The sequence below is a fragment of the Phoca vitulina genome, unplaced genomic scaffold (genome assembly GCF_004348235.1).
Source record: "Phoca vitulina isolate PV1807 unplaced genomic scaffold, GSC_HSeal_1.0 scaffold2, whole genome shotgun sequence".
NCBI lineage: Eukaryota > Metazoa > Chordata > Mammalia > Carnivora > Phocidae > Phoca > Phoca vitulina.
The window spans coordinates 6,538,304-6,565,221 of record NW_022589705.1 but is presented as its reverse complement, the minus strand read 5'-3'; the positions used below and the strand labels follow the sequence as shown (position 1 = coordinate 6,565,221).

Genomic DNA, 26,918 nt, shown 5'->3' with positions numbered 1-26,918 from the left:
TTGGCCCGGGTCATGACCTCAGGGTCATGAGATCAAGCTCCACATTGGGCTCCGCGGGAGCCTGCTTAAGACTCTCTTTCTCTCTTCTGCCCCTCCCCTCTACCTGTGTGCACGCTCTCCCCCTCCCTCAAAAAAAATATATATATATATATATATATATATATATATAAGGGGTGCCTGGATGGCTCATCAGTTAAGTGTCCAACTCGTTTCAGCTCAGGTCATGATCTCAGGGTTATGAGACTGAGCCCCACATGAGACTCCATGTTCAGTAGGGAGTCTGCTTGGGATTCTCTCCCTCTGCCCATCCCCTCACTCGCGTGCCTGTTCTCTCTCCCTAAAATAAAAAGATCTTTAAAAAAAAAAGATACACAGGCACACACACATCAGAGTTCATCACCTTCATCAGTATAATATGAAGCAATTATCTTTAAAGATTTTTTTATAAATTTACATCATAAATTTTATAATTTTTATAATTCTAGATACCCAGGGTCAGACGAGCCCCGGGGTTGCCAATAGTCCATGCATACTGTCACACATCATTGCTGGGAGGAGTTAATTATGTCCAAGATTCCACTGAGAGAAGACAACTGGAACCTCCACATTTGGAACACTCCTAGACTTTGCACCATACATCTTTCATTTGAATGATTTTAATCTGTATCCTTTCACTATCCTTTCAGTATAACAGCTTTCAGTGAGTTCTAGCAAATTACCTAACAATTTCAGCAAATTACTGAATCTGAAAGTAGCCTCAGGAAATCCTCAGCTTACAGTGGGTGTCAGAAGGGTGGTCTGGGGGGCACCTTGGTGGCTCAGCTGGTCAAATGTCCGACTCTTGATTTCAGCTAAGATCATGATCTCAGGGTTGTAAGATAGAGCCCTGCTGCATTGGGATTGTCTCTCTCCCTCTCCTCTGTCCCTCCCTCCGTGCGCGTGCGCTCGCTCTCCCTCTCTCTCAAAAAAAAAAAGGGGTGGTTTGGGTGCTCCTAAAATTCTGCACTTGGTGTCAATGGTGAGGGGGCACTTGTGCATTGTTCTCTAACTTCATAGTTGGTATCAGAAATGGGAGTCACTAGAATGATCCTGACTCACTGAAACATGTGGTTTGGGAAGAGGAAGGATGAGAAAATAGGGGTTTATGAACCTTTGATTCCTGGATGACTACCTAGTCACTCATGGTATGAAACTGCAGCTGAATTTACTAGAGGTAAGTTATCAATGGAATTGAGAAAGGCAGACCCAACTTCCTAGGTGACTCCCTGGATAAATAAGGAAATGCAAACCAGTAAGAAACAAGTTAATTATACAATCCTTTGGTTACTGATTCTGCAATAGCTAAAATGAACAGTGTGTTGGGACAGATACTGACACTGGGCAAAGCTTAGGTTTCAGCTAGTCTGAACTATGGCCACTGCTAGTCTCAGGGTCACTCCAAAGGGAAAAAGTACTCTGGGAAAACATAGAGTACCTCAATGACCTCTGGTCACAGAATGTAGTCCAGGTTGAGGAAAAGACAAAACCAAGAAACTAATGAAATCATAGAGTATATGCAAAGGAATGTCTCATTTTGTAGGTAAATGCTTCTGGAAGAAAAACCTATACTAAAATATTGTTGAGAGTGATTATCTAGAAGCAGTATCACTGGTTCTGAATGGTGCAAAATAGAAGAGCAACGTCTGAGCTGATGCAGGACCCACAACTCACTAGTGAATAACCAAAGATGGCTCACTAGTGAATAACCATAATTCAGACACACAGGAGGTCATTCCCAAGGGGACAGCTAACCCAGTAGACTAGATAAATGATCCCATAAAATTTGTTGACCCTGAAACAAAGGAAGAGGATTGTCCTCCTATAAATGTGGAGATTCCCCACACACTTCTTATGCAAGCCATGCTGGATTGGCACTATGAAAACCAGGATATTCACCTACTGAGTAGGCCTCTTACTGAGGTTATAGTAAATACTGTGATTAAGGGGGACTCTTTTACATGGGCTCCCCATGTAACCTTACTGTTGCAATATTTAGCAACAACCTGAAAAGTCTTATCAGATCTATTTTCTCAGATTCCCAATATGCGCCTTATAGGTGCTAAGAAAATTAGAGAGATTCTTGAGAAAATAGGGAGAAACAAAGGGAAGAGTCAAGATTTAACACAACAGGATGGAAATCTTCAGATGGCTATTAAAAAATGGGATGAGGGGCGCCTGGGTGGCTCAGTCGTTAGGCGTGGGCCTTCGGCTCAGGTCATGATCCCAGGGTCCTGGGATCAAGCCCTGCATCGGGCTCCCTGCTCAGCGGAGAGCCTGCTTCTCCCTCTCCCACTCCCCCTGCTTGTGTTCCCTCTCTCGCTGTCTCTCTGTCAAATAAATAAATAAAATCTTTAAAAAAAAAAAAAAAAGGATGAATAAAAACAGATATTGATGGGGTTGAAACAAAAATCTTAATGTAGCATGACTAGAGGTTGGGTGGACATGAGAGTTACTGCTGCTCCCCAACATTAAAGGGCCCTAAACAACTCTGCTGTATTTACCCCAGTTTAGAGAAATTTTAAAAGCCAGAGGACAAAGAAGACAGTGAAAAACCTGACCTGAAATTACCAGGGGTGACTGACCTATAAATTAATCAAATTGAAGACTGAAGGAGAGGCAAGGGTCTTCTGGTTCAACCCCCAACTGGAGAACCAAGGCAATATGCACTTGTGTGGGTAAAATAGCCAGGGAGTGGATAAGAGACATTTCTGGGACTCCTTAACATGACAGCCCAGTGCACTATAATTCTAAAATCTGTTGGAAGTCCTAATGGGGAGCTACAATTAGATTGGGAGGAGAAGCAATAGTTAACAGGATTAAGGTAAAAATTTGGATGAAAGTTGGAATGTCAGAACAGACTTTCTGTGAAGTGGTAACATCTCCTTTATGTGACTGTATTATTGGGATGGATATTATGTCTGACTGGTACTGTAAAACAGAAGGCATATAAATAAATTCCACCTTAAGGCCAGTCTTGATTAGACATGCTAAAATGAGAACCACTGAAACTGTCTGAGCCCACAAAAATTAATTTGAGACAGAATTCTCTGAATAATAACAATGTATATGTAGTCTGTGAAAAAATGTATACGTAGCCTGTGAAAAAAGTGGATGGCTCATCAAGCCCTAACAGTAGACTATTATAAAGCTTGAATAAAGTAGTGCCCCCATAACATCAGCAGTCCCTGATATGATTTCAATAGTAGAAAAAAATACATAGTAGGCTAAAAGAGAATGATACTCAGTAATGACCCTGCAACTTTTATTTTTCTGCCTTGATCCCCCCAAAAAAGCCAACAACAATTTTCCTTCACATGGAAGGATCCCAATTGATATTTACTATATTGCCAAAGGGTTACTTAAATTCACCAGCTTAGTGGTATAAGGCACTTAGAAGGGATACACTATCTTGATGATACCATGATAAGATCACAAACTAAAGATAAAGGTACGATTGACTTAAATGCAAGAAGGACATATATGATCAAAAGAAGCTGTTAATAAATCCACCAGGTCCAAGGACCTGCCCAAACTGGTAAAATTTTTAGGAATAACCTAGTCCGGCACAAACCTTGACATTTCACAGGTAAAGAAAAATAAATTGTTTTTGCCACCTATCCCTAAAACTAAACAAGAAGCCCAACATTTGGTGGTATATTTGAATTCTGAAGGACACATGTTCCACATCTGGGAGTATTAGTAGCACCAATCAATACAACTATCCAAAAGAAGGCTGTATTTGAATGGGATCCTGAACAAAGGTAGGCCATGTCTCAACTGCAAAAAGTAGCCTGTCTCCCGATGCTCTTGGGCCCCTATGACACATAGTTGGACCTGATTTGGGGACTGTCAGCAACACATATTTATGTGGACTAGAGCTTATGGCAAAAGCCAATGAGTGCCACTAAGCAACAACCATTGGGATTTTGGACCAGAAAATTCTGGATACCACGCTAAAATATATGCCACTTGAGAGAAAATTACTAACTTGCTGTTGGGCATTAAGTGAGACTGACTCTATGACTGAAGGACATAATATAACTCTGCAACATGAAACACACACAATGTCTTGGGCAACAGAGAACATTCTAGTAAGGAAGGCAGTGCCCATGGAGCCTGGATGGCTCAGTCAGTTAAGTGTCTGCCTTCAGCTCAGGTCATGATCCCAGAGTCCTGGGATCAAGCCCCGCATCTGGCCCCCTGCTTGGTAGGGAGTCTGCTTCTCCCTCTCCCTCTGCCGCTCGCCCTGCTTGTGCTCTCTCTTTCTCTCTCAAATAAATAAAAGGAAGGCAGTGCCTAGAAGAATTCTGTATAAAATAGAAATGGTTTGTTCAGGAACATATGACCAGCAGGATGCTAAGAGTTATTTACTGTATTTATGAGAAAATAGCCCCTTTTTCCCCTAATGATGACTTTAAAACCACTCAAGGAGCTGCTGAATCCTAGAATCATATGGGCAGTGCCCTATGAACAGCTAGCTCTCTGAGAACCAAAAAACAGCTGCTTGGTTGTCAACTACACTTCAAAACTGAATAAACTAATAAATTTAAATTTAAGAGACAGAGAAGGGATGCAAACTATTTGGTTCATGGATAACAGTTCCAAGGTGAACAGACAGCATCCTGTTTAGAAGGCTCTAAATTGGAGATGGTAATAACAAATCATATTGATGAGCTGAACTGCATGCTATTTTCCCACCAGGGTTTTTACTGAACTCTGCAGTTGATGTCAGAAACGAAGGTAGTCTTGTGGGCTGTTTCCTAACTTTGTATAGATGATGAAGAGAAAAGACTAGTCTGACTCAATAATGTATGCTATATTGAACACTTGAAACTTTAGCTATGGGGCAACCACTGAAAAGTGTTTTAAAAGGGGAGTGAGGGGTGAGGAGGGACTCTATTTTAGCAAAATAATCCTGGCAACAATGTGGACAGAATGAATTTGACAAGGTAAAACTCAGAGCAGGGAGATCAACTCTTAAGTGTGTTGTAGTAACAGGAACCTAGGGTTTTAAAGTGCAGTGACAGGGGCTCCTGGGTGGCTCAATCAGTTAAGCGCCCAACTCTTGATTTCAGCTCAGGTCATGATTTCAGGGTCATGAGATCAAGTCCCATGTCAGGCTCTGTACTGGGCTGGGCGTGGAGCCTGATTGAGATTCTCTCTCCCCCTCTCCCTCCCATTCATTCATTCAGAAATAGATAGATGAAAGAAACAAACAAACAAACAAACAACAGTGCAATGACATGAGTTCTGTAAGAGCCTATCCTGGAAAAAATACAGTGTGGGCTAAAAAGAGAGAAAACATTCAAGAGATAATTAGGACTTGAAACTAAGTGGCAAAGGAAAAAGAAGGATCAGGCAGGGTTAAACTTTGAGGGAAGGACAGTTGAAGCTATTCTTTCATGGCAAAAAGGATGCCATCTTCCTTCTCTTTTTGCTCCTCACCAACAATTTAAAAAGCGTAAGTAACCCAAATGCTCAAAGATCTGACTGACTGCAGCTGTGAGAATGATGATCTAATGTCTTATTGAGATTATTACAAAACAATCAATGGTACAATTTGGCCCTAAGGTAAAGGCATCTACAAGATTAGTCACTTCAAGTGAAACATTAGCCAACTTGCAGGTAGGATGAAACATTTGGGAACAAATTATGGTTACAAAAGTTTACAGTAGCAGTTCTAAACAAATGTTCTATAGAACAGTAAAAAAGAACAAAGATCATTACTTTTATGTGGTCAAGTCTGAGAGAGTCCATATACTCTGTCTGTATCTATATACCATATGGAAGAAAATGAGCATACAGGCTTAAAATAGATCCAACTGCCTGTATTCAAACCCAGGCTCTACTACTTACATAACTTTGTACAGATTACTAACTTACAGATTTCTCTAAGTAGGCTCCCTCACCTTTAAAACAGTCATGATACCAATACTAACATTTCATGGATAGCAGTGTGAATTAAACAAACATGCAGCATTCAGAAAAGTGCCTCACACAAACTACGAATGCAGTAATTGTTAGCTATTAGGATTAATGTATTCCCTCTTTAAGAGGATTCTAACAAATTTCAATGAACTTAAGGAATTAAAAGCACTAAGACATCCTACAGTTAAGAAACACATTTAAATGTGGTTAATGCAACTTAACCTACTCTTCTTTGGCAGGAGATTCATAAAACCTATTTCTATCAAATCAGCAGAAGTATTGTAAGAACACTTTAGAAAAGGCTGGACTATGGGTAAACAAGACCATCTTTTAAACTATAATACAATTTAACAGAAACTGGGGGGGGGGGGGGGAAGAAACTGGGAAATTTGCTACAGGACTGTTATACTCCTGACTAGAAATTTTAGTACATTTCCAGAAGAGTTCAAATGTAATAGACTGGTTATAAGCGAATACTATTGAACTCTGAGGGTACAGTGGGGTTGAAATAGAAAGTTATGTATTAAAAAATTAGTAACTTCGCTTGCTTAGATAACTTACACAGTTTGTAGAAAAACAAGGGATTTATACCGAACATGAAATAAGTACAGTTATGCTTTGATGTTGAAATGTGTATCAGCCATACCTGCAGGAATATTACCTTTTTAGATTACAGCATAGAGCCTAAACAACCACAGTATACTTGAAAAAAGCTTATCTGAATCAGAAGCACAGCAAATAAATAATGCAACTCCTTTCTTGCAAGCCCAAATGTAATGATACATTTTTAACAAATATTCATAAGATAATTATATACGAATGTGGAAACCATTAAATAATTCATCAAAAACATATCTTGAAGAAATAAAATATATGAAATTGAGAAAATGCTAACAAAACTATGGATTAAATAATAATTAATTTTACAAAACATTTTAAAGATTTCTTGTTATGCAATTATGACTTCTGTACCTATGTTCTTTGTGTTCCAATAGCTGACAGTCTCTACATGTCAATCTATCACATGTTTCACAGAAAAGCTTCAATTGTTCTTGTTTGTGTACAGGGCAGAAAACAGGGCGCTGACCAGATGCTCCAACAGATTCTGCAGTAAAATAAAACATATATTTTTTAAACTAAAAATTGTTATTTAACTTTCTAAATTCCCATTAATATTGATGTCCAAAGCATATGAAGAATAAATAAAAATGTTATGAGGTAAAAGAGAGATTAATAGTATATTAATCATTAAAACTGTTTCTATCTTACCTGAGACATCTTCTTTCTTCCTGATCAAGTGATCTTTAGTGAATTTTACTCTTTGATGTGCTTCAATACATGTCTTACATAGCCACTCTCCACATTCTACACAAAAGCCAACTGCACTTGCATTGTCTTCACAACTAGTACATACCTAAAAGAGGAAATAAATAATCTACATCAAGTTTACAAAATACAAATCCACAAAATAAAAACTTTGACTTGCTCTCAAATATACTAAATGACTAGAATAAAATTATTTTGTTCCATTTATCTTCAATAAAATCGTGTTCCTTCCCAATCAAACATTCAAGTGAGTAAAAATCTAAGTCTGAGAACACAAAAACTACAGACAAGATTTGAATTTTTAAGTAATGACTTTTCATCTCATTTAATTAAATATGAGGATATAGAATAGAGAGCCTTTACTTTCAATTGGAAAAATAGAACTATACCTGAACTACCCTAAATTATGTAACTATCCAAACATATTTTTCTTATTATTTACATTTCAATATCAAGATAAGAATATAAAGAAAAATTGAGAAGCATACCTGTTCTGATTTCTCATCAGAACTGCTAGGAGCTTCAGATGTATCTTTCACAAAATAATTATCCACAAGGTCTATCTGTCTGCATTCTTGGCGGCATACTGGGCACCGTATTACACCAACTACAACACAAAACAACAACATTAAAAAATATTCCTCAGGAAAAAAATAAGGAAATTGTGCATGATGCCCATATGGAAAGCATTCATTCATATGTCACAGACAAGATCAAAGAAATGAAGAACATTAAGAGCTCAGTAAAATAATCCACTGAGTTATTCCTTTGGGGGAAAATGATACCCTATTTAGGAAGAGAAAACAAGCACTTATACAAAAAAAAAACCTAAAAGTGCTTTATTACAACGTATTAGTCAAATAATGGCTCCCAAAGATATTCAGATCTTAATCCTTGGAACCTGTCAGTGTCACTTAATAGAGCGAAGGTGACTTTGCAGATATGATTAAATTAAGGCTCTTGAGATGCTGTCCTGGATTATTTGATGGGCCCTAAATGTCATCTTGTAAGAGGGAGACAGAGGAAGGTTAGGCTACAAAAAAGGAGAAGGTGGCGAACAATGGAAGCAGAGATTGGAGTCATGTACTTTGGGGATGAAGCAATAAACTAAGAAATACAAGTGGCCACTATAAGCTGAAAAAGACAAGGAAATGGATTTTCTCCTCAGAGCCTCTAGAAGGAAACAGACCTGACTACACTTTGACTCTAGCAGACATCCTGACTGTAGCCCAGTAAAACTGACAACAGTAAAAGATTAAAACGTGCGTTATTTTAAGCCACCAAATTAATGGCAATTTTGTTACAGCAGCAATAGAAATACACAATCTATCATCTAATAAATTCTGATTTGGTTCAGAACTACCTGAATTCACTTTCACGTGGGAAGAAAGATCACATGTGCCTGAACGTCCTAGTGATCTAGCATCTATTAGAAGAAATAAACCTATGGAAGTTAAAAACTAAAAAACAGCAACACAGTCAACACAGCAAACGAACTACTATGTGTCAGCCATAAAACTGAGAATATAGCATAAACGATACAATCCTTACTTTCAAGAAAGGGTTCAAGACTAGTATATAATTTTTATAGTTTATACCATATACAACTATAGACTAGGATATAAACAGAATCCCCAAGAGTTTTAAGTATACAAATTGTAGAACCTTATACAGTAGTTCCAATGGAAAATAGAAACTTAAATACAGTGTCATTCTAAAAGTAGGAATATCAGGGGGCATCTGGGTGGTTCAGTCCACTGGGCATTCCAACTCTTGATTTCCACTCAGGTCATGATCTCAGGGTCATGAGGTCATACCTGCACTGGCTCTGTGCTGAGCATGGAGCCTGCTTGAGATTCTCTCCCCCTCTTCCTCTGCCCCACTCCCTTACCCCACCCCCGTTCATGTGCACACACACTCTAAATAAGTTAATTAACTGATATTCCTACTTTAATTAAGTCTCCTAGTAGACATATACACTGTTAAAGTTATATGTTTGAAAACAAAACATAGTTTTTATTATACAAAGTACAAAGATGCTGCTCAAAGGAAATACATAAAAATAATTTTTCAAATCAAAGGAAGAAACACTATGGGAAAGAGAAAGGAGGAAAAGGTATATAAATATTTCCATATTTGAGATGGCATTGAGTTACAAACCTTTCAAGAAACACAGAGTATAATAAAACTACAAAGTAGGAGCAAAACTATGGGAGCAACTAAGTTCTTACAATAAATTAAGCTTTCACTGAAGAGATCACACTTAAACATGGTCTTGAAAAATTAACATTCATATACTAGTGTGCAGGAAAGTTTACTTTGCTGACCTTGGTTCTTCAAATCCTGTACATTCCTAAGGAAGGCCTATCTCCAGTACTAGCCCTCAAATGGCTCCTGTGACATGACCTCTAACTCTTGGAATATTCTACCTGATAAGACTGTTTTTGTATGCCTGAGGCCTTGGGCCATGCTGTATTCAGTTTGACCTCTGAGGGTGGCTGGAGTCTCAGTAGGTGGTGTGAGTTCTACGGAGAATGCACCCCTTTATGACCATTCCCCAATAAAAACCTAGACATGGAGGCTCAGGTAAGCGTTCCTGATTGGCAATACTCCTGCATATTGTCAGACATAGTTACTCTAAAACTAAGCATCCCCCTGCGCAACTCCACTGAAAGGAGACATCTGGAAGCTTGAGCCTGTTTTCTCCTGGACTTCACACCAAGCACCTTTGCTAATTTTAATCTATTTCTTCTCTCCTTCTAATAAAATGCAACCATGAGAGTAAACGTTTTTCTGTATCAATCCTGCCAGTCAATCACTGAGCCTGAGGGTGACTCCAAACTCAACTAGGAAAGGAACAGTATACAAACCAAGAACAGCAAGTGCAAAGTTCACACATGAAAAAAAAAGCCTATAAAAAATAGAAAAATGTCCACATATACATATGTGAAATATTGAGAAAGTTAAGAAATCTGCAGCATCTAAACGAAGGAATATTTTTGTTGAAGGATACAAAAGATGGAGAGATATTCTGTTCTGAGCAAGAAACAATATTATAAAAGTGTTCATTATACCTGTGTAAATGATAATTTGATGCAAGTCTTTGTTTTTTTGAACCCAATAAACTGATTCTCAGATTCTTAAAATTACTTCAATCTGGCAAGCGGACATCACAGTTAATGACAATAAAAATTTATCTATTAAGTATTATCCCATTAAAATAATATTAAGGAATTTGAAAGATAAAAACAATATCCAAAAATCTTAAGGCAAAGGAAGGAACAGAGCACACGAATCAGTATACATGCAATTTTAAGAAATGTAGAAGCAAAATAATACGAACACTGCAAAAGAAACCCAACCCAGAGTACACAAGGAATGGAAACATACACCTCAGAAAGACTTATTTTCCATAAATATTTTCCTGTGTCAATGGAGAAGCACTCTTGAAGCTCGGAATTCAGAAATTTAAGGCATGAAAGAAGTTCCAATGAGAGGGAATAAGTTCAAGTCTATAGATATCAGCAAACCCCATTCCTAGGCAGACTACTTACACCTGACAGATTACCCAGCAGCCAAGGTATCTTACCACTAAAACAAAAAGAGTTGAAGCTTCTTCAGGGATCTTTTTGCTATCTGCTTCTGTATTTATTCAATAAATTTAAAAATTACGTAAATGTTTGCTTTGAAAATAAGAGCCTACTGAGACTCCAGCCACCCTCAGAGGTCTCCCCGCTGAGCATGGAGCCCAACATGGGGCGATCTCACCACCCTGAAATCATGACCTGAGCCGAAGTCAGGAGTCAGATGCTTAACCAACTGAGTCACCCAGGTGTCCCCCCAACTAAGTTCAAGTTCTTATTTAAAACCCCTTCTTTGGGACACCTGGGTGGCTCAGTTGGTTAAGTGTCTGCCTTCAGCTCAGGTCATGATCCCGGGGTCCTAGGATCAAGTCCCTGCTTCTCCCTCTGCCTGCTGCTCTCCCTGCTTGTGCATTCTCTGACAAATAAATTAAATCTTTTTAAAAAATATTAAAAAATAGGGGCGCCTGGGTGGCTCAGTTGGTTAAGCGACTGCCTTTAGCTTGGGTCATGATCCCAGGGTCCTGGGATCGAGCCCCGCACTGGGCTCCCTGCTCCGTGGGAAGCCTGCTTCTCCCTCTCCCACTCCCCCTGCTTGTGTTACCTCTCTCGCTGTATCTCTCTGTCAATTAAATAAAATTAAAAAATAAAACCCCTTCTTTAATCAACCCAGAACTCCAAACAAAATGTCCATAAAACAAAAGTTGTATCTTTGCCTCATCTCTACTTCTCTTCCTGGGATTCCTTTTTTTTTTTTTTTTTTTTTTTTAAGATTTTATTTATTTGACACAGAAAGACACAGCGAGAGCAGGAACACAAGCAGGGGGAGTGGGAGAGGGAGAAGCAGGCTTCCCGTGGAGCAGGGAGCCAGATGCAGGGCTCAATCCCAGGACCCTGGGATCATGACCTGAGCCGAAGGCAGACGCCTAACGACTGAGCCACCCAGGCACCCCTGGGGTTCCTATTTAGGTGAATTCACATATTCATTCAACAACAACAAAAAGAGAAGCTTCTCTGGAAACTTACCAACACAAAACTATCTCATTAGAACACCTCCCAACCCAGGGCACAAGTAGGACACCAACTTAAGATAGGCTCATAAAATAAACTTACAGTACCCAATACTATTAGAGTAAGTCAACAAACACAATAAGGCAAGAAATAAAAACCTAACCCACAGAAAATAAAACAATCTGTTAAAAGACTTCAAAAATTTATGTGTAAAATATTGAGGGGGTTAATGGGACAAACAGAATCTATGAAAATAGAGCTAAAAAAGAATCAAAGAGAAATAAAATATAGTACTGAATAAACTCAAAACACAAGTTAAACAGTAAGCAAGAGATAACTGAAAAGGAAATTAATGAAGTAGAAGACAGATATTCATCACAGAGATAAAGAGAGAAGGAACTACAAAAGAAAAGAAAACTGAAGAACTGAATGAGAAACTCCAGTATTTGTTACAGAATTCAGCACAGAGATAGAGAAAAGGGGAACTACAAAAAGAAAAGAAAGCTAAAGAACTGAATGAGAAACTCTGGTATGCATCAAATAGAAGTTCTAGAAGTTCATGAAGGAAATGAGGTACAGATGCTATTTAAAGAAGATAATGGCTAAGAGTTTCAGAACTGAAGAAATGAGCTCTCAGACTGCAAATCAAGTCCTGAGCAGGATAAATAAAAATAAACCCACAACTAAACATAGTAAAGATGGAGGAAAAACTCTTAATAACTGCTAGTTATTGTAAGACAATCAGACTGACAGCAGACCTCATTAGTAAAAAACAATGCAAAAAGATAACGGATAATATCTTAAAAGCTTGGAGCGCCTGGGTGGCTCAGTCGTTAAGCGTCTGCCTTCGGCTCAGGTCATGATCCCAGGGTCCTGGGATCGAGCCCCGCATTGGGCTCCCTGCTCAGTGGGAAACCTGCTTCTCCCTCTGCCACTGCCCCTGCTTGTGTTCCTTCTCTCGCTTTGTCTCTCTCTGTCAAATAAATAAATAAAATCTTAAAAAAAAAAATCTTAAAAGCTTTTAGAGAAAATAAGTCAACTTAGCAATCTATATCCTGATGATACCACTACTCAAAAGTAAAAGCAAATTAAATTTTCAGACATAACAATGCTGCTCATTGCTACAAGAATAAAGCACTCAATTTAACCATATAAAACTGCCAATTTTAGACTACTTATGACTTACAAATTGGTAATTTTATACAGGTTAACCTACTACTGACTATAAGAACATGGGAAAGGGATGCCTGGGTGGCTCAGTCGGTTAAGCATCTGCGTTCAGCTCGGGTCGTGATCCCAGGGTTCTGGGATCTAGTCCCACATCAGGTTCCTTGCTCAGCAGGCAGCCTGCTTCTCCCTCTGCCTGCTCTGCTGCTGCTTCCCCTGCTTGTACTCTCTCTCTGATAAATAAATAAAATCTTTAAAAAAATAAAATAAAAAAGAACATGGAAAAATATTTAGGGGTCCCTGTCTGGCTCAGTCAGTACAGCATGCAACTCCTGATCTTAGGGTTGTGAGTTCAAGCCCCATACTGGCCACAGAGCTTATTTTTAAAAAAAGAAGAAAAAAAAAAAAAAGGAACATGGAAAAATGTTCTTGAGATGCAAAAAAATAATAATTAGCAAAGTCATTAATAGAATATGTTGATATCTAAATATGCATGTAAAAGTAAATATATAGAGATAAGTATTAATTTAGGAAAATAAAAAACATGAAATTAAAATATCAAACTACAATAACATGTTCTCTTACAATTAAACTACAGCTTTAAAAAAAAATCATTCTAAATACAATATGAAGGGAAAATCAAGAGATAAAATGTTAATTAAAAATAAGGTAAGCAGTGCCTGACTAGCTCAGTCAGTTAAACATCTGATTCCTGGGACGCCTGGGTGGCTTAGTTGGGTTAAGCATCTGCCTTCGGCTCCGGTCGTGATCCCAGGGTCCTGGGATCGAGCCCCACATCGGGCTCCCTGCTCCGCGGGAAGCCTGCTTCTCCCTCTCCTGCTCCCCCTGCTTGTGTTCCTGCTCTCGCTATCTCTCTGTCAAATAAATAAATAAAATCTTAAAAAAAAAAAAAATCTGATTCCTGATCTCAGCCCAGTTCTTGATCTCAGGGTGCTGAGTTCAAGCCTCACATTGGGCTTTACGCTGGGTGTGGAGCCTACTTTAATAAAATGAATGAATGAATACAAAAATAAAGTAAAATCTTGCCTTTACAAAAATAAGAGGACATCAAAATTCAACTGCATAAAATACAGTCAAGTTGTTGGAAATAGAAATAACTATGCAAACTTTCTTAGCTAGCCAATAACAAGTGTCCAAAGACTGCAGTTTAGTACCATGCTTAAGTGTGTTCTAAAGACCAATTTTGAAAACAACTGTTCTAAAATATCAGAAGGAATTCTAGGAATGTCTACTCTATTGACTGCCACCATTTTTTCAATTTGATTCACAATAACTGGTTGACAAGACTACTGGGGACACAGGGACTCTCTGCCACCACATATCCCTTGTCTTATTTCCCAGCCCAACCTTGCTCTACCATGTACTTCTGCCTTCACCCCAGTAAGAATTTTAACCTGCCTGTTTGAGAATGAAAGTTTTGCTGAGGACAAGAGACAATCATGACCAAATTTTATCTAAATTTGCATTAATACAAGGTTTTACTGTAAGACCAGTTAGTATTTATCATGAAATTTTTATGTATTAGCTCAGTTAGTGCTCATAACACCTCTGTAAAGTAGGTTCAATTACTATCCCCATTTGAAAGGTGAGGAAATTGAGCTTCAGAGAAATCAGGTAATGTTCTCAAGGTCTCAGGACAATGTAAATGCGTGAGGTGGGTAAGATCTGAAACCACAATGTCTGAACTGACAGCCCATGCCCTTAAAACCTATGCTAAAGAGGTTCTCTAATTAAAAGGCTGATCCATTAGTAACAAAATGAGAGACTAAACGAAGGCAGTCATAAAAGAAATATTAAGGATAAATCAGAGGCAGAATCAATTGCTTAATGAATAACTGCATGATGATGGAGAGGCAACAGTTACAGCAAAGGAAAAAATTAGAAATCCTAGATTATTTGCAAGTTTCTGACATGGATAATTACACAGTAACTCAAAATGAGGGAAAAGTAATTTTAGCCAGAATGTAATGAATAAGTTTTGGATAGATTGTGTTTAACTAGCATAGTTCTGCAGCTGAAATGTGTAGAAAGAACCATCAACATATAACTAGTTAAAATCTGAAGCACAGTAAGGATTAGTAAGGGAGAACAGGATCAAAGACACTACAGTACCCTTCGACATACCAATATTTATGGTAAAGCAGAAAAGGAGTTCACAGATTCAGGACACAGATTTGAACATTTACAACTGCAAAACCCAAGAAGTGCAATTTACATGAAAAGCCAGTACGGGGCACCTGGCTAGCAAAGCATGCAACTCTTGATCTCAGGGTGGTGAGTTCAAGCCCCATGATGCATACGTTACTGAAAAATAAAATCCTTTTTTTTTTCCTTAACTAGGCTCCATGCCCAACATAGGCCTTGAACTCACAACCCTGAGATCAAGTGTCGCATGCTCTACTGACTGAACCCCCAAGCACCCAAAAATAAAATCTTCAAAAAAAAAAAAAAAAAGCCTGGGGCTCCCGGGTGGCTCAGTCAGTTAAGTGTCTGCCTTCAGCTCAGGTCATGATCCCAGGGTCCTGGGGTCAAGCCCCACATCCGGCTCCTGCTCGGAAGGTGGCCTCCTTCTCCCTCTCCTCCCTGCTCATGCTCTCTCTCGCTATCTCTGTCGCTATCTCTGTCTCTCTCTCTCAAATAATTAAAAAAAAAAAGCCAGTAAAATATACACAAGTATAACTGAAATAAATGAGAATCAAACAAAAGTCAACTACTTTTTCTTTTTTTTCCTTTGGGGGGGGGCGGTCAACTACTTTTTCTATTAACTACTCATGATTAACTTGTCATCACTGTACCAATTTACTTTTAAAATTATATTCTATCCTTAGGGGCGCCTGGGTGGCTCAGTCGGTTGAGCATCTGACTGTTGGTTTCGGCTCAGATCATGATCTCATGGGTCATGGGATCAAGCCTGGTGTCAGGCTTCTCACTCAGCGGGGAGTCTGCTTGAGATTCTCTCCCTCTGCCCCACCCCCCACTTATGCGCCCGTGTGCTCTCTCTAAAAATAAATAAATCTTTTTTTTTTTTTTAAGATTTTATTTATTTATTTGACAGAGAGAGAGACAGCGAGAGAGGGAACACAAACGGGGAGTGGGAGAGGGAGAAGCAGGCCTCCCACCGAGCAGGGAGCCCGATGCGGGGCTCGATCCCAGGATCCTGGGATCATGATCTGAGCCAAAGGCAGACGCTTAACGACTGAGCCACCCAGGTGCCCCCAAAATAAATAAATCTTTAAAAAAATAAAATTGGGGCACCTGGGTGGCTCAGTCGGTTAAGCGACTGCCTTCGGCTCAGGTCATGATCCTGGAGTCCCAGGATCGAGTCCCATTTCAGGCTCCCTGCTCTGCAGGGAGTCTGCTTCTCCCTCTGACCCTCCCCCCTCGCATGCTCTCTCTCTCTATCCCATTCTCTCTCTCAAATAAATAATATAAAATCTTTAAAAATAAAAAAATAAAATTGTATTCTATCCCTGAATCTCAGTTAACTACTAACATGCACACTTTTTTTTAACAAAAAAATGCTCACTTAAGCTCTAAATCCAACATGCGGCTTGAACTCACAAGCCCAAAATCAAGAGTCCCATGCTCTACCAACTGAGCCAGCCAGGCACCCCAACCTAACACTCTTTTTATTTAACCCTAGATTCTCTTTCCCATAACCTGGAATGGTTGGTCCAAACCTTTAATCATCAACTCCCTTCTCCTTTCCCTTAGAAAATAATTATGAATAAGAAATATAGATACATTTTCAAATGAAGAAGGGAGTATAAGAGAATTTGCACCCATGCCTCTAATAACCTAAGTGGGAGGCCAGATCAAGTGATGAGAGTGAGAATCTTGTGAGCTAAGTGCCAAAAGACTGAATAATCCAGGGAACAGAAAAAACAGGCTGGAAAGTATATTAAGATTATCAGGTAGCATCAAGAGTCCCAAGTTTGAAAGGTATAACCATTCCTAAGGCTAATTCCTCCTTCCCTTTTTTTTTTTTTTAAAGATTTTTTAATTTATTTATTGAGAGAGAGAGAATGACAGAGAGCACGAGAGGGAGGAGGGTCAGAGGGAGAAGCAGACTCCCTGCTGAGCAGGGTGCGCGATGCGGGATTCGATCCTGGCACTCCAGGATCATGACCTGAGCCGAAGGCAGTTGCTTAACTAACTGAGCCACCCAGGAGCCCCCTTCCTTTTTTTTTTTTTAAGATTTTATTTATTTGAGAGAGAGAGAAAGAGAGACAGTGAGTGCACAAGCAGGGGGGAGGGGCGGAGGTAATGGGAGAAGCAGACTCCTCGCTGAACTGGGAGCCTGATGTGGCCTGGGATCATGACCAGAGCTGAAGGCAAATGCTTAACCGACTGATCCACCCAAGCGCCCCTCCTCCTTCCATCTTGAACCTATCTCCTGTTCAGCCTCGTGTACCCTCAATAATATAAACTTAGAAAGTATTACATTATTTGCTGAAAGGAAGGCAAAAAATAGTAACTAGAGGGGCACCTGGGTGCCTCGGTCAGTTAAGCATCTGACTCTTGATCTCAGCTTAGGTCTTGATCTCAGGGTCGTGAGTTCAAGCCCCACGTTGGGCTCCATGCTGGGCATGGAGCCTACTTAAAATCATAAGGATAATAATAATAATAACAACAACAGGATTCTGAAGCAACAGATCACTGATCTTTTCTACAAAATTGTAGACCAAAAGAGGTAACAGTAGAAAGATTTTATTATGAGTATGGGGGAGTTGAAGATGTAGACTGTTGAATTTCTTGCCCATTCTTACAAAAAATTGGCAATGAAGAGAAGGAAAGAGAATGATTTGTTGCTAAGAGAGGCAAAATAAAGAATACTGCTTTAGGGGTGTCTGGCTGGCTCATTTGGAAGAGAGTGTGACTCTTGATCTTGGGGGCACAAGTTTAAGCCCCAAGTTGGGTGTAGAAATTACTTAAATAAATAAAAAACTTTATATAGTTTTTAAAGATTTTATTTATTTATATATGACAGAGCGAGAGAGAGCAAGCAGTGGGAGAAGCAGGCAGAGGGAGACAGAGAAGCAGACTCCCCGCTGAGCAGGGAGCCTAATATGGGGCTCGATCCCAGGATTCCGGGATCATGACCTGAGCCGAAGGCAGACGCTTAAACGACAGAGCCACCCAGGAGCCTCAATAAAATACTTTTAAAAAGAAAATTGCTTTACATTGGGAGAAATTGGGGATATTATATAAAAAATAACTGAATTAATTCATTTATAAACAAATTGGTTTAATATTTACAAGACAATACCATAGAGCAACATGTATTTAAATTATGCTGATATGTATCCAGCCAATTTCCACAAGTCAGTTTTATAATTAAATGTATACAACTGGCTTAAGCTGAAAACATGGCCACTATGTGCACATGTGATCATTCATATAAGACCCAATGCTGATTATCAAACATCATTAAATATATTTAGGAAATGCATTAAGCACATCTATTATAAAGCTTCTTGGTGTTCTTATTTCTTCAGTATATACTCTTTAAAATTAAAAAACCTCGTAGGGGACACCTGGCCGGCTCACTCCATACGTAGAGCATGCAATTCTTGATCTTGGAGTAGTGAGTTTGAGCCCCAGGATGGGTGTGGAGCCTACTTTAAAAAATAAATAAATAGGGCGCCTGGGTGGCTCAGTTGGTTAAGCGACTGCCTTCGGCTCAGGTCATGATCCCGGAGTCCCGGGATCAAGTCCCACATCGGGCTCCCTGCTCGGCGGGGAGTCTGCTTCTCCCTCTAACCCTACCCCCTCTTGCGCTCTCTCTCACTCTCTCTCTCTCTCTCTCAAATAAATAAATAAATAAATCTTTAAAATAAATAAATAAATAAATAAAAAGTAAAATTGGGGCACATAGGTGGCTCAGTCAATCTGACTCTTGATTTTGGCTCAGGTCATGATCCCAAGGTTATAAGATAGAGCCCTGCGTGGGGCTCCATGCTGGGCATGGAGCCTGCTTAACATTCTTTCTCTCCCTCTCCCTTTGCCCCTCCCCACCCGCATGCTCTTTAAAAAGAAAAAAAAAAAAAGGTAAAGCCATCAGGGAAATTCAAATCAAAACCATACTGAGATGGCAAAAATTGACAAGGCAAGGAAAAACAAATGTTGGAGAGGTTGTGGAGAAAGGGGAACCCTCTTACACTGTTGGTGGGAATGCAAGTTGGTACAGCCACTTTGGAAAACAGTGTGGACGTGCCTCAAAAAATTAAAAATAGAGCTACCCTATGACCCAGCAATTGCACTCCTGGGTATTTACCCCAAAGACACAGATGTAGTGAAAAAAGGGCCATATGCACCCAATGTTCATAGCAGCAATGTCCGCAATAGCCGAACTGTGGAAAGAGCCGTGGTGCCCTTCAACACATGAATGGATAAAGAAGATGTGGTCCATATGTACAATGGAATATTACTCAGCCATCAGAAAGGATGAATACCCAACTTTTACATCAACATGGATGGGACTGGAGGAGATTATGCTAAGTGAAAGAAGTCAAGCAGAGAAAGTCAATTATCATATGATTTCACTTATTTGTGAAACATAAGGAATAGCATGGAGGACATTAGGAGAAGGAAGGGAAAAATGAAGAGGGGGGAAATCAGAGGGAGAGATGAACCATGACTATGGTCTCTGAGAAACAAACTGAGGGTTTTGGGGGGGGCGGGGGATGGGTTAGCCCGCCGATGGGTATTAAGGAGGGCACATATTGCATGGAGCACTGGGTGTTATATGAAAACAATGAATCGTGGATCACTACATCAAAAACTAATGATATATTGTATGGTGACTAACATAATAAGATTAAATTAAAAAAAAATTCAAAAACTGGGCACCCAGGTGGCTCAGTTGGTTAAACATCTACCTTCAGCTCAGGTCATGATCCCACGGTCCTGGGATCGAGTCCCGCACTGGGCTCCTTGCTCAGCGGGGAGCCTGCTTCTCCCTCTCCTGCTCCCCCTGCTTGTGCTCGCTCTGTCAAATAAAATCTTTAAAAATATATATAGAAATAAATAAATAAAAATTCAAAAACCTTGTATAATCAGAAAATTATAAGTTCATTAACAATTATATCAATCTAATTATAATACTCAGCATTATCTGAAATAAAACCAAAGTTTTTTCTTTCTTTTTTTCAAAGTTTTTTCAATATTAACAGAAACTTCTGTAAAAATAACATTTTTTTTTTTTTTAAGTAGGCATAATTATAGCCTGGAGCCTTAACATCTATCATGGAGCCCAACACGGGGCTTAAACTCACGACCCTGAAATCAAGATCTGGGCTGAGATCAAGAGTCAGACACTTAACCAACTGAGCCATCCAGGCGCCCCAAAATAATGTATCTTTAAATTGGTGATATGGGCCAGTAATAGCCTGCTAGCTAGTAAAAAAAAAAGTCAATATCAAACAACAAGACAGTTCAGCCAACAATTTGTTAAGATTGATTTTTATACTTTTAAACACGAAGAACGGAAGAAGGTAAAAGCTACAGAGATAGTATTTGGACAGGAAGAAGGTAAAAGCTAGAGAGATAGTATTTGGACACAAAGTCTAGTGTTTACTATCTGGTTCATTACAGAGAGAGTACAGAACATTCAGCTTAAATGACTGAATATTCACTAACTCAGGTGGAAACAATGTCATATTACAGAAAATTCAACATAGTTCCTGAATTCAAGTACTCAAATCCAAATCTACAGAAATTCTGAGTCTTCTCTGTAGGTATACTCCACAGGAGAGAGGGCTTCAGTTTGTGTATGCCTACATATGCTTGTGTGAGTAAACTTGCATGCAACTCTGTTTTCCTTTCTCTCTTTTTATGGGGAAAGGAGGTAGGAAACCAAAAAGATCCCGAAGTGAGGCCTGAAGACATGACTATGAAGACCCACAATTGGATGGGCTACCTGGGTCCACTGTATCTGTTTATTCACTACCTCCTTTAGGAGGCCATGTGAATTCTGCAAAGACAGGCTCAGACAGTCCCTGGATCATGATAGGGCAGCTCCTACACTAGCTGTACAAGCTGAGCAGGGAAAGAGTAAGGATCGGATACTCTCAGGATAAGGTATTTAATTTGAAAATGCATTCAGGGGCGCCTGGGTGGCTCAGTCGTTAAGCGTCTGCCTTCGGCTCAGGTCATGATCCCAGGGTCCTGGGATGGAGCCCCGCATCGGGCTCCCCGCTCGGCGGGAAGCCTGCTTCTTCCTCTCCCACTCCCCTGCTTGTGTTCCTGCTCTCACTAACTCTCTCTCTTTGTCAAATAAATAAATAAAATCTTTAAAAAAAAAAAAAAAAAAAAAAGAAAATGCATTCAGTACAGGGCAGTTGAAACAAAGTTTATCATGTATTCCATGGTCTACATAGGTTCACCACTGACCAATACCACACCACTACCCCCAACCTGACCCCGTAAATGAAGCCATACTCATGAATACGCAAAGAACAAGTATATCCCATTCGATGAGGTTCAGTAACTTGAGAGAGACTGAAGTGAACAATCAGAACCAGCTGGCTGGCTCCTACTGAGGCAGAACTAATGCAAGAAACAAAAGAGAACTTGAGTTCAAAAAAAAGTACTGAGAACTTCCACAGAAATGCAATTAGAATAAACATAACAAGGGGCGCCTGGGTGGCTCAGTCGTTGGGCGTCTGCCTTTGGCTCAGGTCATGATCCCAGGGTCCTGGGATCGAGCCCCGCATCGGGCTCCCTGCTCAGCGGGAAGCCTGCTTCTCCCTCTCCCACTCCCCCTGCTTGTGTTCCCTCTCTCGCTGTGTCTCTCTTTGTCAAATAAATAAAATCTTAAAAAAAAAAAAAAAAGAATACACATAACAAAAGAAAAGGGCTCCACTAAAATTAAGTAAGTATGATTTCAAAATTTAAATAAACAGAAGACCCAAAAAAAAAAATGGAAACTCCTAAGAAGCAAACTGATAGTTTGGGAGATCAAATTAAGAAACATACCTAAAACAAAAGAAGGCTGAAGGAGAAAAGGATAAACAAATATATACCAGCAAATGGGTAACCATTACAGTTAAACTACTGAAAATCAAAGACAAAAAAAGTGACCCATGATGTACAAGGAAACAGTAAGAGGAACAGTAGACTCAGCAGAAACAGTGGAGGCCAGGAAGCAGTGGGAGGACATAATTCAAAGGGGTGAAAGAAAAAAATTACCAACCAAGAATTCCACATTCATTAAAGTTAACCTGTAAAAGTGGAAATGAAATAAGAACACCACATACAAATATGGATTGAGGAAATTCATTCCAAGTCCACCTGCCTTACAAGAAATTCTAAAGAAAGTTCCTCAGTCTGAAAGGAAGTGACATCAGACAGTAACTCAAATGTATATAAAGAAATGAAGACCAAAGGTAAGGCTAATTACATAAGCAAACGTATAACACAGTATAAACCTACTTTTTCTCTCTAACTGATTTAAAAGAAAACTGCAGGGGCGCCTGGGTGGCTCAGTCGTTAAGCATCTGCCTTCGGCTCAGGTCACAATCCCAGGGTCCCGGGATCGAATCCGAGTTGGGCTCCATCCTCAGCAGGGAGGTCTGCTTCTCCCTCTCTCTCTGCCCCTCTCCCTGCTCATGTGCATGTGCATGTCCACATGCTCTCAATCTCTCCCTAATAAATAAAATCTTTAAAAAAAAAATTAAAAAATAACATTTTCTTTTTACTAGCTTACTTTATTGTAATAATACAGTATATGACACATATAATGTATAGTACATGTGCTAATTGAATATTTATGTTATCAGTAAGGTTTCCTGTCATCAGCAGGCTATTAGTAGTAAAGTTCTGGGAGAGTCAAAAGTTATATGAGGATTGACAAGTGCGTCAGAGTTGGTGCCCCATCCCCCACCATTGTTCTAGGGTCAACTCTATACTTAAAATGAGAGAGTCACAGAAGGACTAAAACTCTCCACACATAATTGGCTAACCAAAAGGGAGACCCAAGGAATCCCAGTCTTATAAGACTAAAAATTGGCCAGAAATTTGAAAATGTTTCCCAAACCACAGAGATCAATCATTAGTGGGTATACACCTCATAGGCCCAAGGTATTCGATCACAACTAATACCCAAAATTAATGCCCAAAGCACAGACTGACCACCAAGCTATGCAAATACAGGAGCAAGCCCTATAAAGCCAGACTAAACAAAGAAACAAAAATACTTAAGAGACATCAGCGGCTGTACAATATACAAAAGATCGATTCCACATTTTAAGTCTAGGTAAATTACTAAAAAATACCAACACAAATCACAGAAAGATAAAGCATAACCTAGAGTGGCTACAATATAGATATACAGATATATATTATCTAAGATATCAAACTGAGAAAACATTCAAAGAAATAGCAAAGTGTGACCTGACTTCAGGGAAGAAGAAAAAATCAGTCAACTGATCAACTGAGCCCAGACACTGGGAGTTAGTAGACAAAGATTTTGAAGCAGCTACTATAAATATTCCCAAGAATAAAAGGAACCTTTCAAAGAATAAAGTAAAATAGGAGGACAGTGCCTCAACATGCAGGAAGTCTCAAGAAGAGTACTAGAAACTATAACAACCCGCAAAGATGAAAAGTCCAAAATCAAAAATAAAAATTTCATTACATAGGGGCGCCTGGGTGGCTCAGTCGTTAAACATCTGCCTTCCGCTCAGGTCATGGTCCCAGGGTCCTGGGATCGAGCCCCGCATCGGGCCCCGTGCTCCGCGGGGAGCCTGCTTCTCCCTCTCCCACTCCCCCTGCTTGTGTTCCCTCTCTCACTGTGTCTCTCTCTGTCAAATAAATAAAATCTTAAAAAAAAAAAAAATTTCATTACATATCTGGGCTCAATAGCAGACTTGAGTGAACCTGTAGATAAACATATTCAATCCAAAAAAGGAAAAAAGACCAAAGAAAATGGAACAGATCCTCAGAGACCAGCAAGACAATGCCAAGAATCCCAACATAAATGTAATGGGAATCCAAGAATAAAAAAGTAGGAAAAACATTTGTAGAAATAATAGCTGAAAATGTTCCAAACCTGATGAAATAATATTAACCTGCAGATTTAAAAAACTAGAAGAACTCCAATTATGATAAAAAGAAAGTGAATCAAACCTAGATTATCTCAAACTCAAACTGCTGGCAGACAAAGATTTTCAAACAAAAGCTTTAAAGTAGCAAGAGAAAAACAATTCATCACACATAAGGGAACAATACCATTAACATCTGACTTTTCACCAGAAACAATGGTAGGCCAAAAAGCAATGAAATGACATACAGAAAGTACTAAAAGACTGTAAACCAAGAATTTGATAGCAAGGAAAAATATTCTTCAAAATGAAAGCAAAATAAAAACATCCTGAGATAAATAAAATTTAAGAGAATGTCATTTGCATGGTTGTACCACAAAAAATAATAAAGGAAGTACATCAGGCTGAAAAGAATTGAAATGAGACTGTAACTCAGATCCACAGGAAGGAAATAAAAAGCACTAGAAAGAGTAAACATGGAAGAAGATACAAAATATTGGTTTTTCCCACTTAATTTCTTTAATAGAAACAAGACTGTTTGAAACAATCATAACAATGCACTGATGGTTTTTTAAACATTTACATGGAATAGTACACAGTAACAGTACAAAGGAGAGGAATGGATCTATAGTGAAGCAAAGTTTCCATATTTTAATAAAATACAGTATTATTCTGAAGAGGTTAATAATAAAGACATAATTGCTAGAGCAACAACTAAAACAGAAACAAAGTGAAAACAAAACGAGAGAAAATTTTAAAGTGCATTAAAAATACCAAGAGACACAAAATGTATAATAAAGTAACAAAAAATTGTTATGATACAGATAGAAAACAAACAGCAAAATGGCCAAATTAAATCCAATCACATCATTACTTACATTAAATATAAGTGGACTAAGCACTCCAAGCAGATTGTCAGACTGAATAAAATACAAAATCCAGCTATATGCTATCTAAACCAAACATTTTTAGATTCAAACACATAACAGATTTAAAGTAAAAGGAGGGGATTGAGCAGCTGGGTGGCTCAGTCAGTTAAGCATCCGACTCTTGATTTCAGCTCAGGTCATGATCTCAGCCTCCTGAGACCTAGCCCTGCAATGGGCTCCGTGCTGAGCTTGGAGCCTGCTTGGGACTCACTCTCCGTCTTCCTCTGCACCCCCACCCCCACTCATGTCCATGCGCAGGCTCTATCCCTCTCTCAAATAAATAAATAAATAAAATCTTTTATAAATAAAGTAAAAGGAGGGGGAAAGACCAGGAAAACAGTAACCATGAGAGGTAGAATGGCTAAGTTAAGGGGCGCCTGGGTGGCTCAGTCGGTTAAGCGTCTGCCTTCGGCTCAGGTCATGATCTCAGGGTCCTGGGATTGAGTCCCGCATCAGGCTCCCTGCTGGGCAGGAAGCCTGCTTCTCCCTCTCCCACTCCCCCTGCTTGTGTTCCCTCTCTCGCTGTCTCTCAAATAAACAAATAAAATCTTAAAAAAAAAAAAAAAAAAGAATGGCTAAGTTAACATCAGGAAAAAAAAAACTCAGATGAGTAAAATTACTAGACACAAAGATAAAATTTTTATATGCTAAGTATCAATACATAAGGATTATGTAACATTTATGAATGCATATGCACCTAACAAATACACAAAACAATACATAATAGAATAAATGGAGAACACACAATTCAACAATTTCAGTGGGAGATTTCAATACTCATCTCTCAGAAACTGATAAAATCATATTAGCAACAATACAGACCCTTGAACATACTAACCAACTTTATGTAACTGACCTATATAGAGCACTCCATAACAGACAGTACAATACACATTCTATTCAACCACAAACAGGACATTCTCAAGGACAGACCATTTATTAGTCCAGAGATGGGCATACTAAGACCCACGGGATAGATCAAGCCCAGTCTATTTCTATATGGCCCTCAAATTAAGAACTGGTTTGCATTTTTATAAAGTTGTGGGAGGTTTTTTCCTCCTGACACCAAATACCTGATATTATTTCCAATACTAATTCTCCAACTCTGACACCAACTGGATGTCCTACAATTCAATTCTGACACTAACTACCCAGAGTTAGCATTAGACTCCAAAAGTTAAAGGCGCAGTGTCACAAGACTGCCCCCAGACACCAATCACAAGTCCTAGGTTATCACTGGTACTTACGACCAACTGGAAATAAATTTAGAAGGTTTCCACAAGCCCTTGTTTCAGGTTCAATTATTCATGAGAACGACTCCCAGAACTCAGGAAAGTTCTTTACTTACTATTACCAATTTATTATAAAGGATAGAACTCGGGGGGGCACCTGGGTGGCTCAGTTGGTTGAGCATCTGCCCTCGGCCTGAGTCATGATTCCAGAGTCCTGAGATCCAGCCCCACGTCGGGCTCCCTGCTCAGGGGGGAAGCTTCTCCCTCTCTCCCCGCCCCCTGCTCGTGCTCACTATCTCTCAAATAAATAAATATTAAAAAAAAAAAAAAAAAAAAGGAAGGATAGAACTCAGGAACACTCAAATGGAAGAGATGCAGAGAGCAAAGTACGGAGAAGCACAGAGCTTCCATATCTTTTCCAGGAACCCCACTTTTTCAAGACCTGCATGCCTTCACCAACCCAAAGCACTCCACAATCACTGTTTAGTTTGCTTTTTTTTTTAAGATTTATTTGAGAAAGAAAGAACACGCATGCACAAAAGGGGGGAGGGGCAGAGGGGTAGGAGAAACAGACGCTCCGCTGAGCAGGGAGCCCGACATGGGGCTTGATTCCAGAACCCTGGGATCATACCCTGAGCT

At 39.4% G+C, this 26,918-nt stretch overlaps 1 protein-coding gene across 2 annotated transcripts in view; it reads right to left on the bottom strand.

Annotated features, from left to right (window-relative positions):
- Positions 1-26,918, bottom strand: part of TRIM33 (tripartite motif containing 33) — a 112,189-nt gene that overhangs the window by 53,721 nt on the left and 31,550 nt on the right. For both annotated transcript variants that reach the window (XM_032421007.1, XM_032421016.1), the window contains exons 2-4: positions 7,782-7,900; positions 7,237-7,381; positions 6,940-7,072 (exon numbers count right to left, since the gene is read on the bottom strand). In XM_032421007.1, coding sequence (XP_032276898.1) covers positions 6,940-7,072; positions 7,237-7,381; positions 7,782-7,900 — 397 coding nt within the window. The remainder of the gene's footprint in view (positions 1-6,939; positions 7,073-7,236; positions 7,382-7,781; positions 7,901-26,918) is intronic.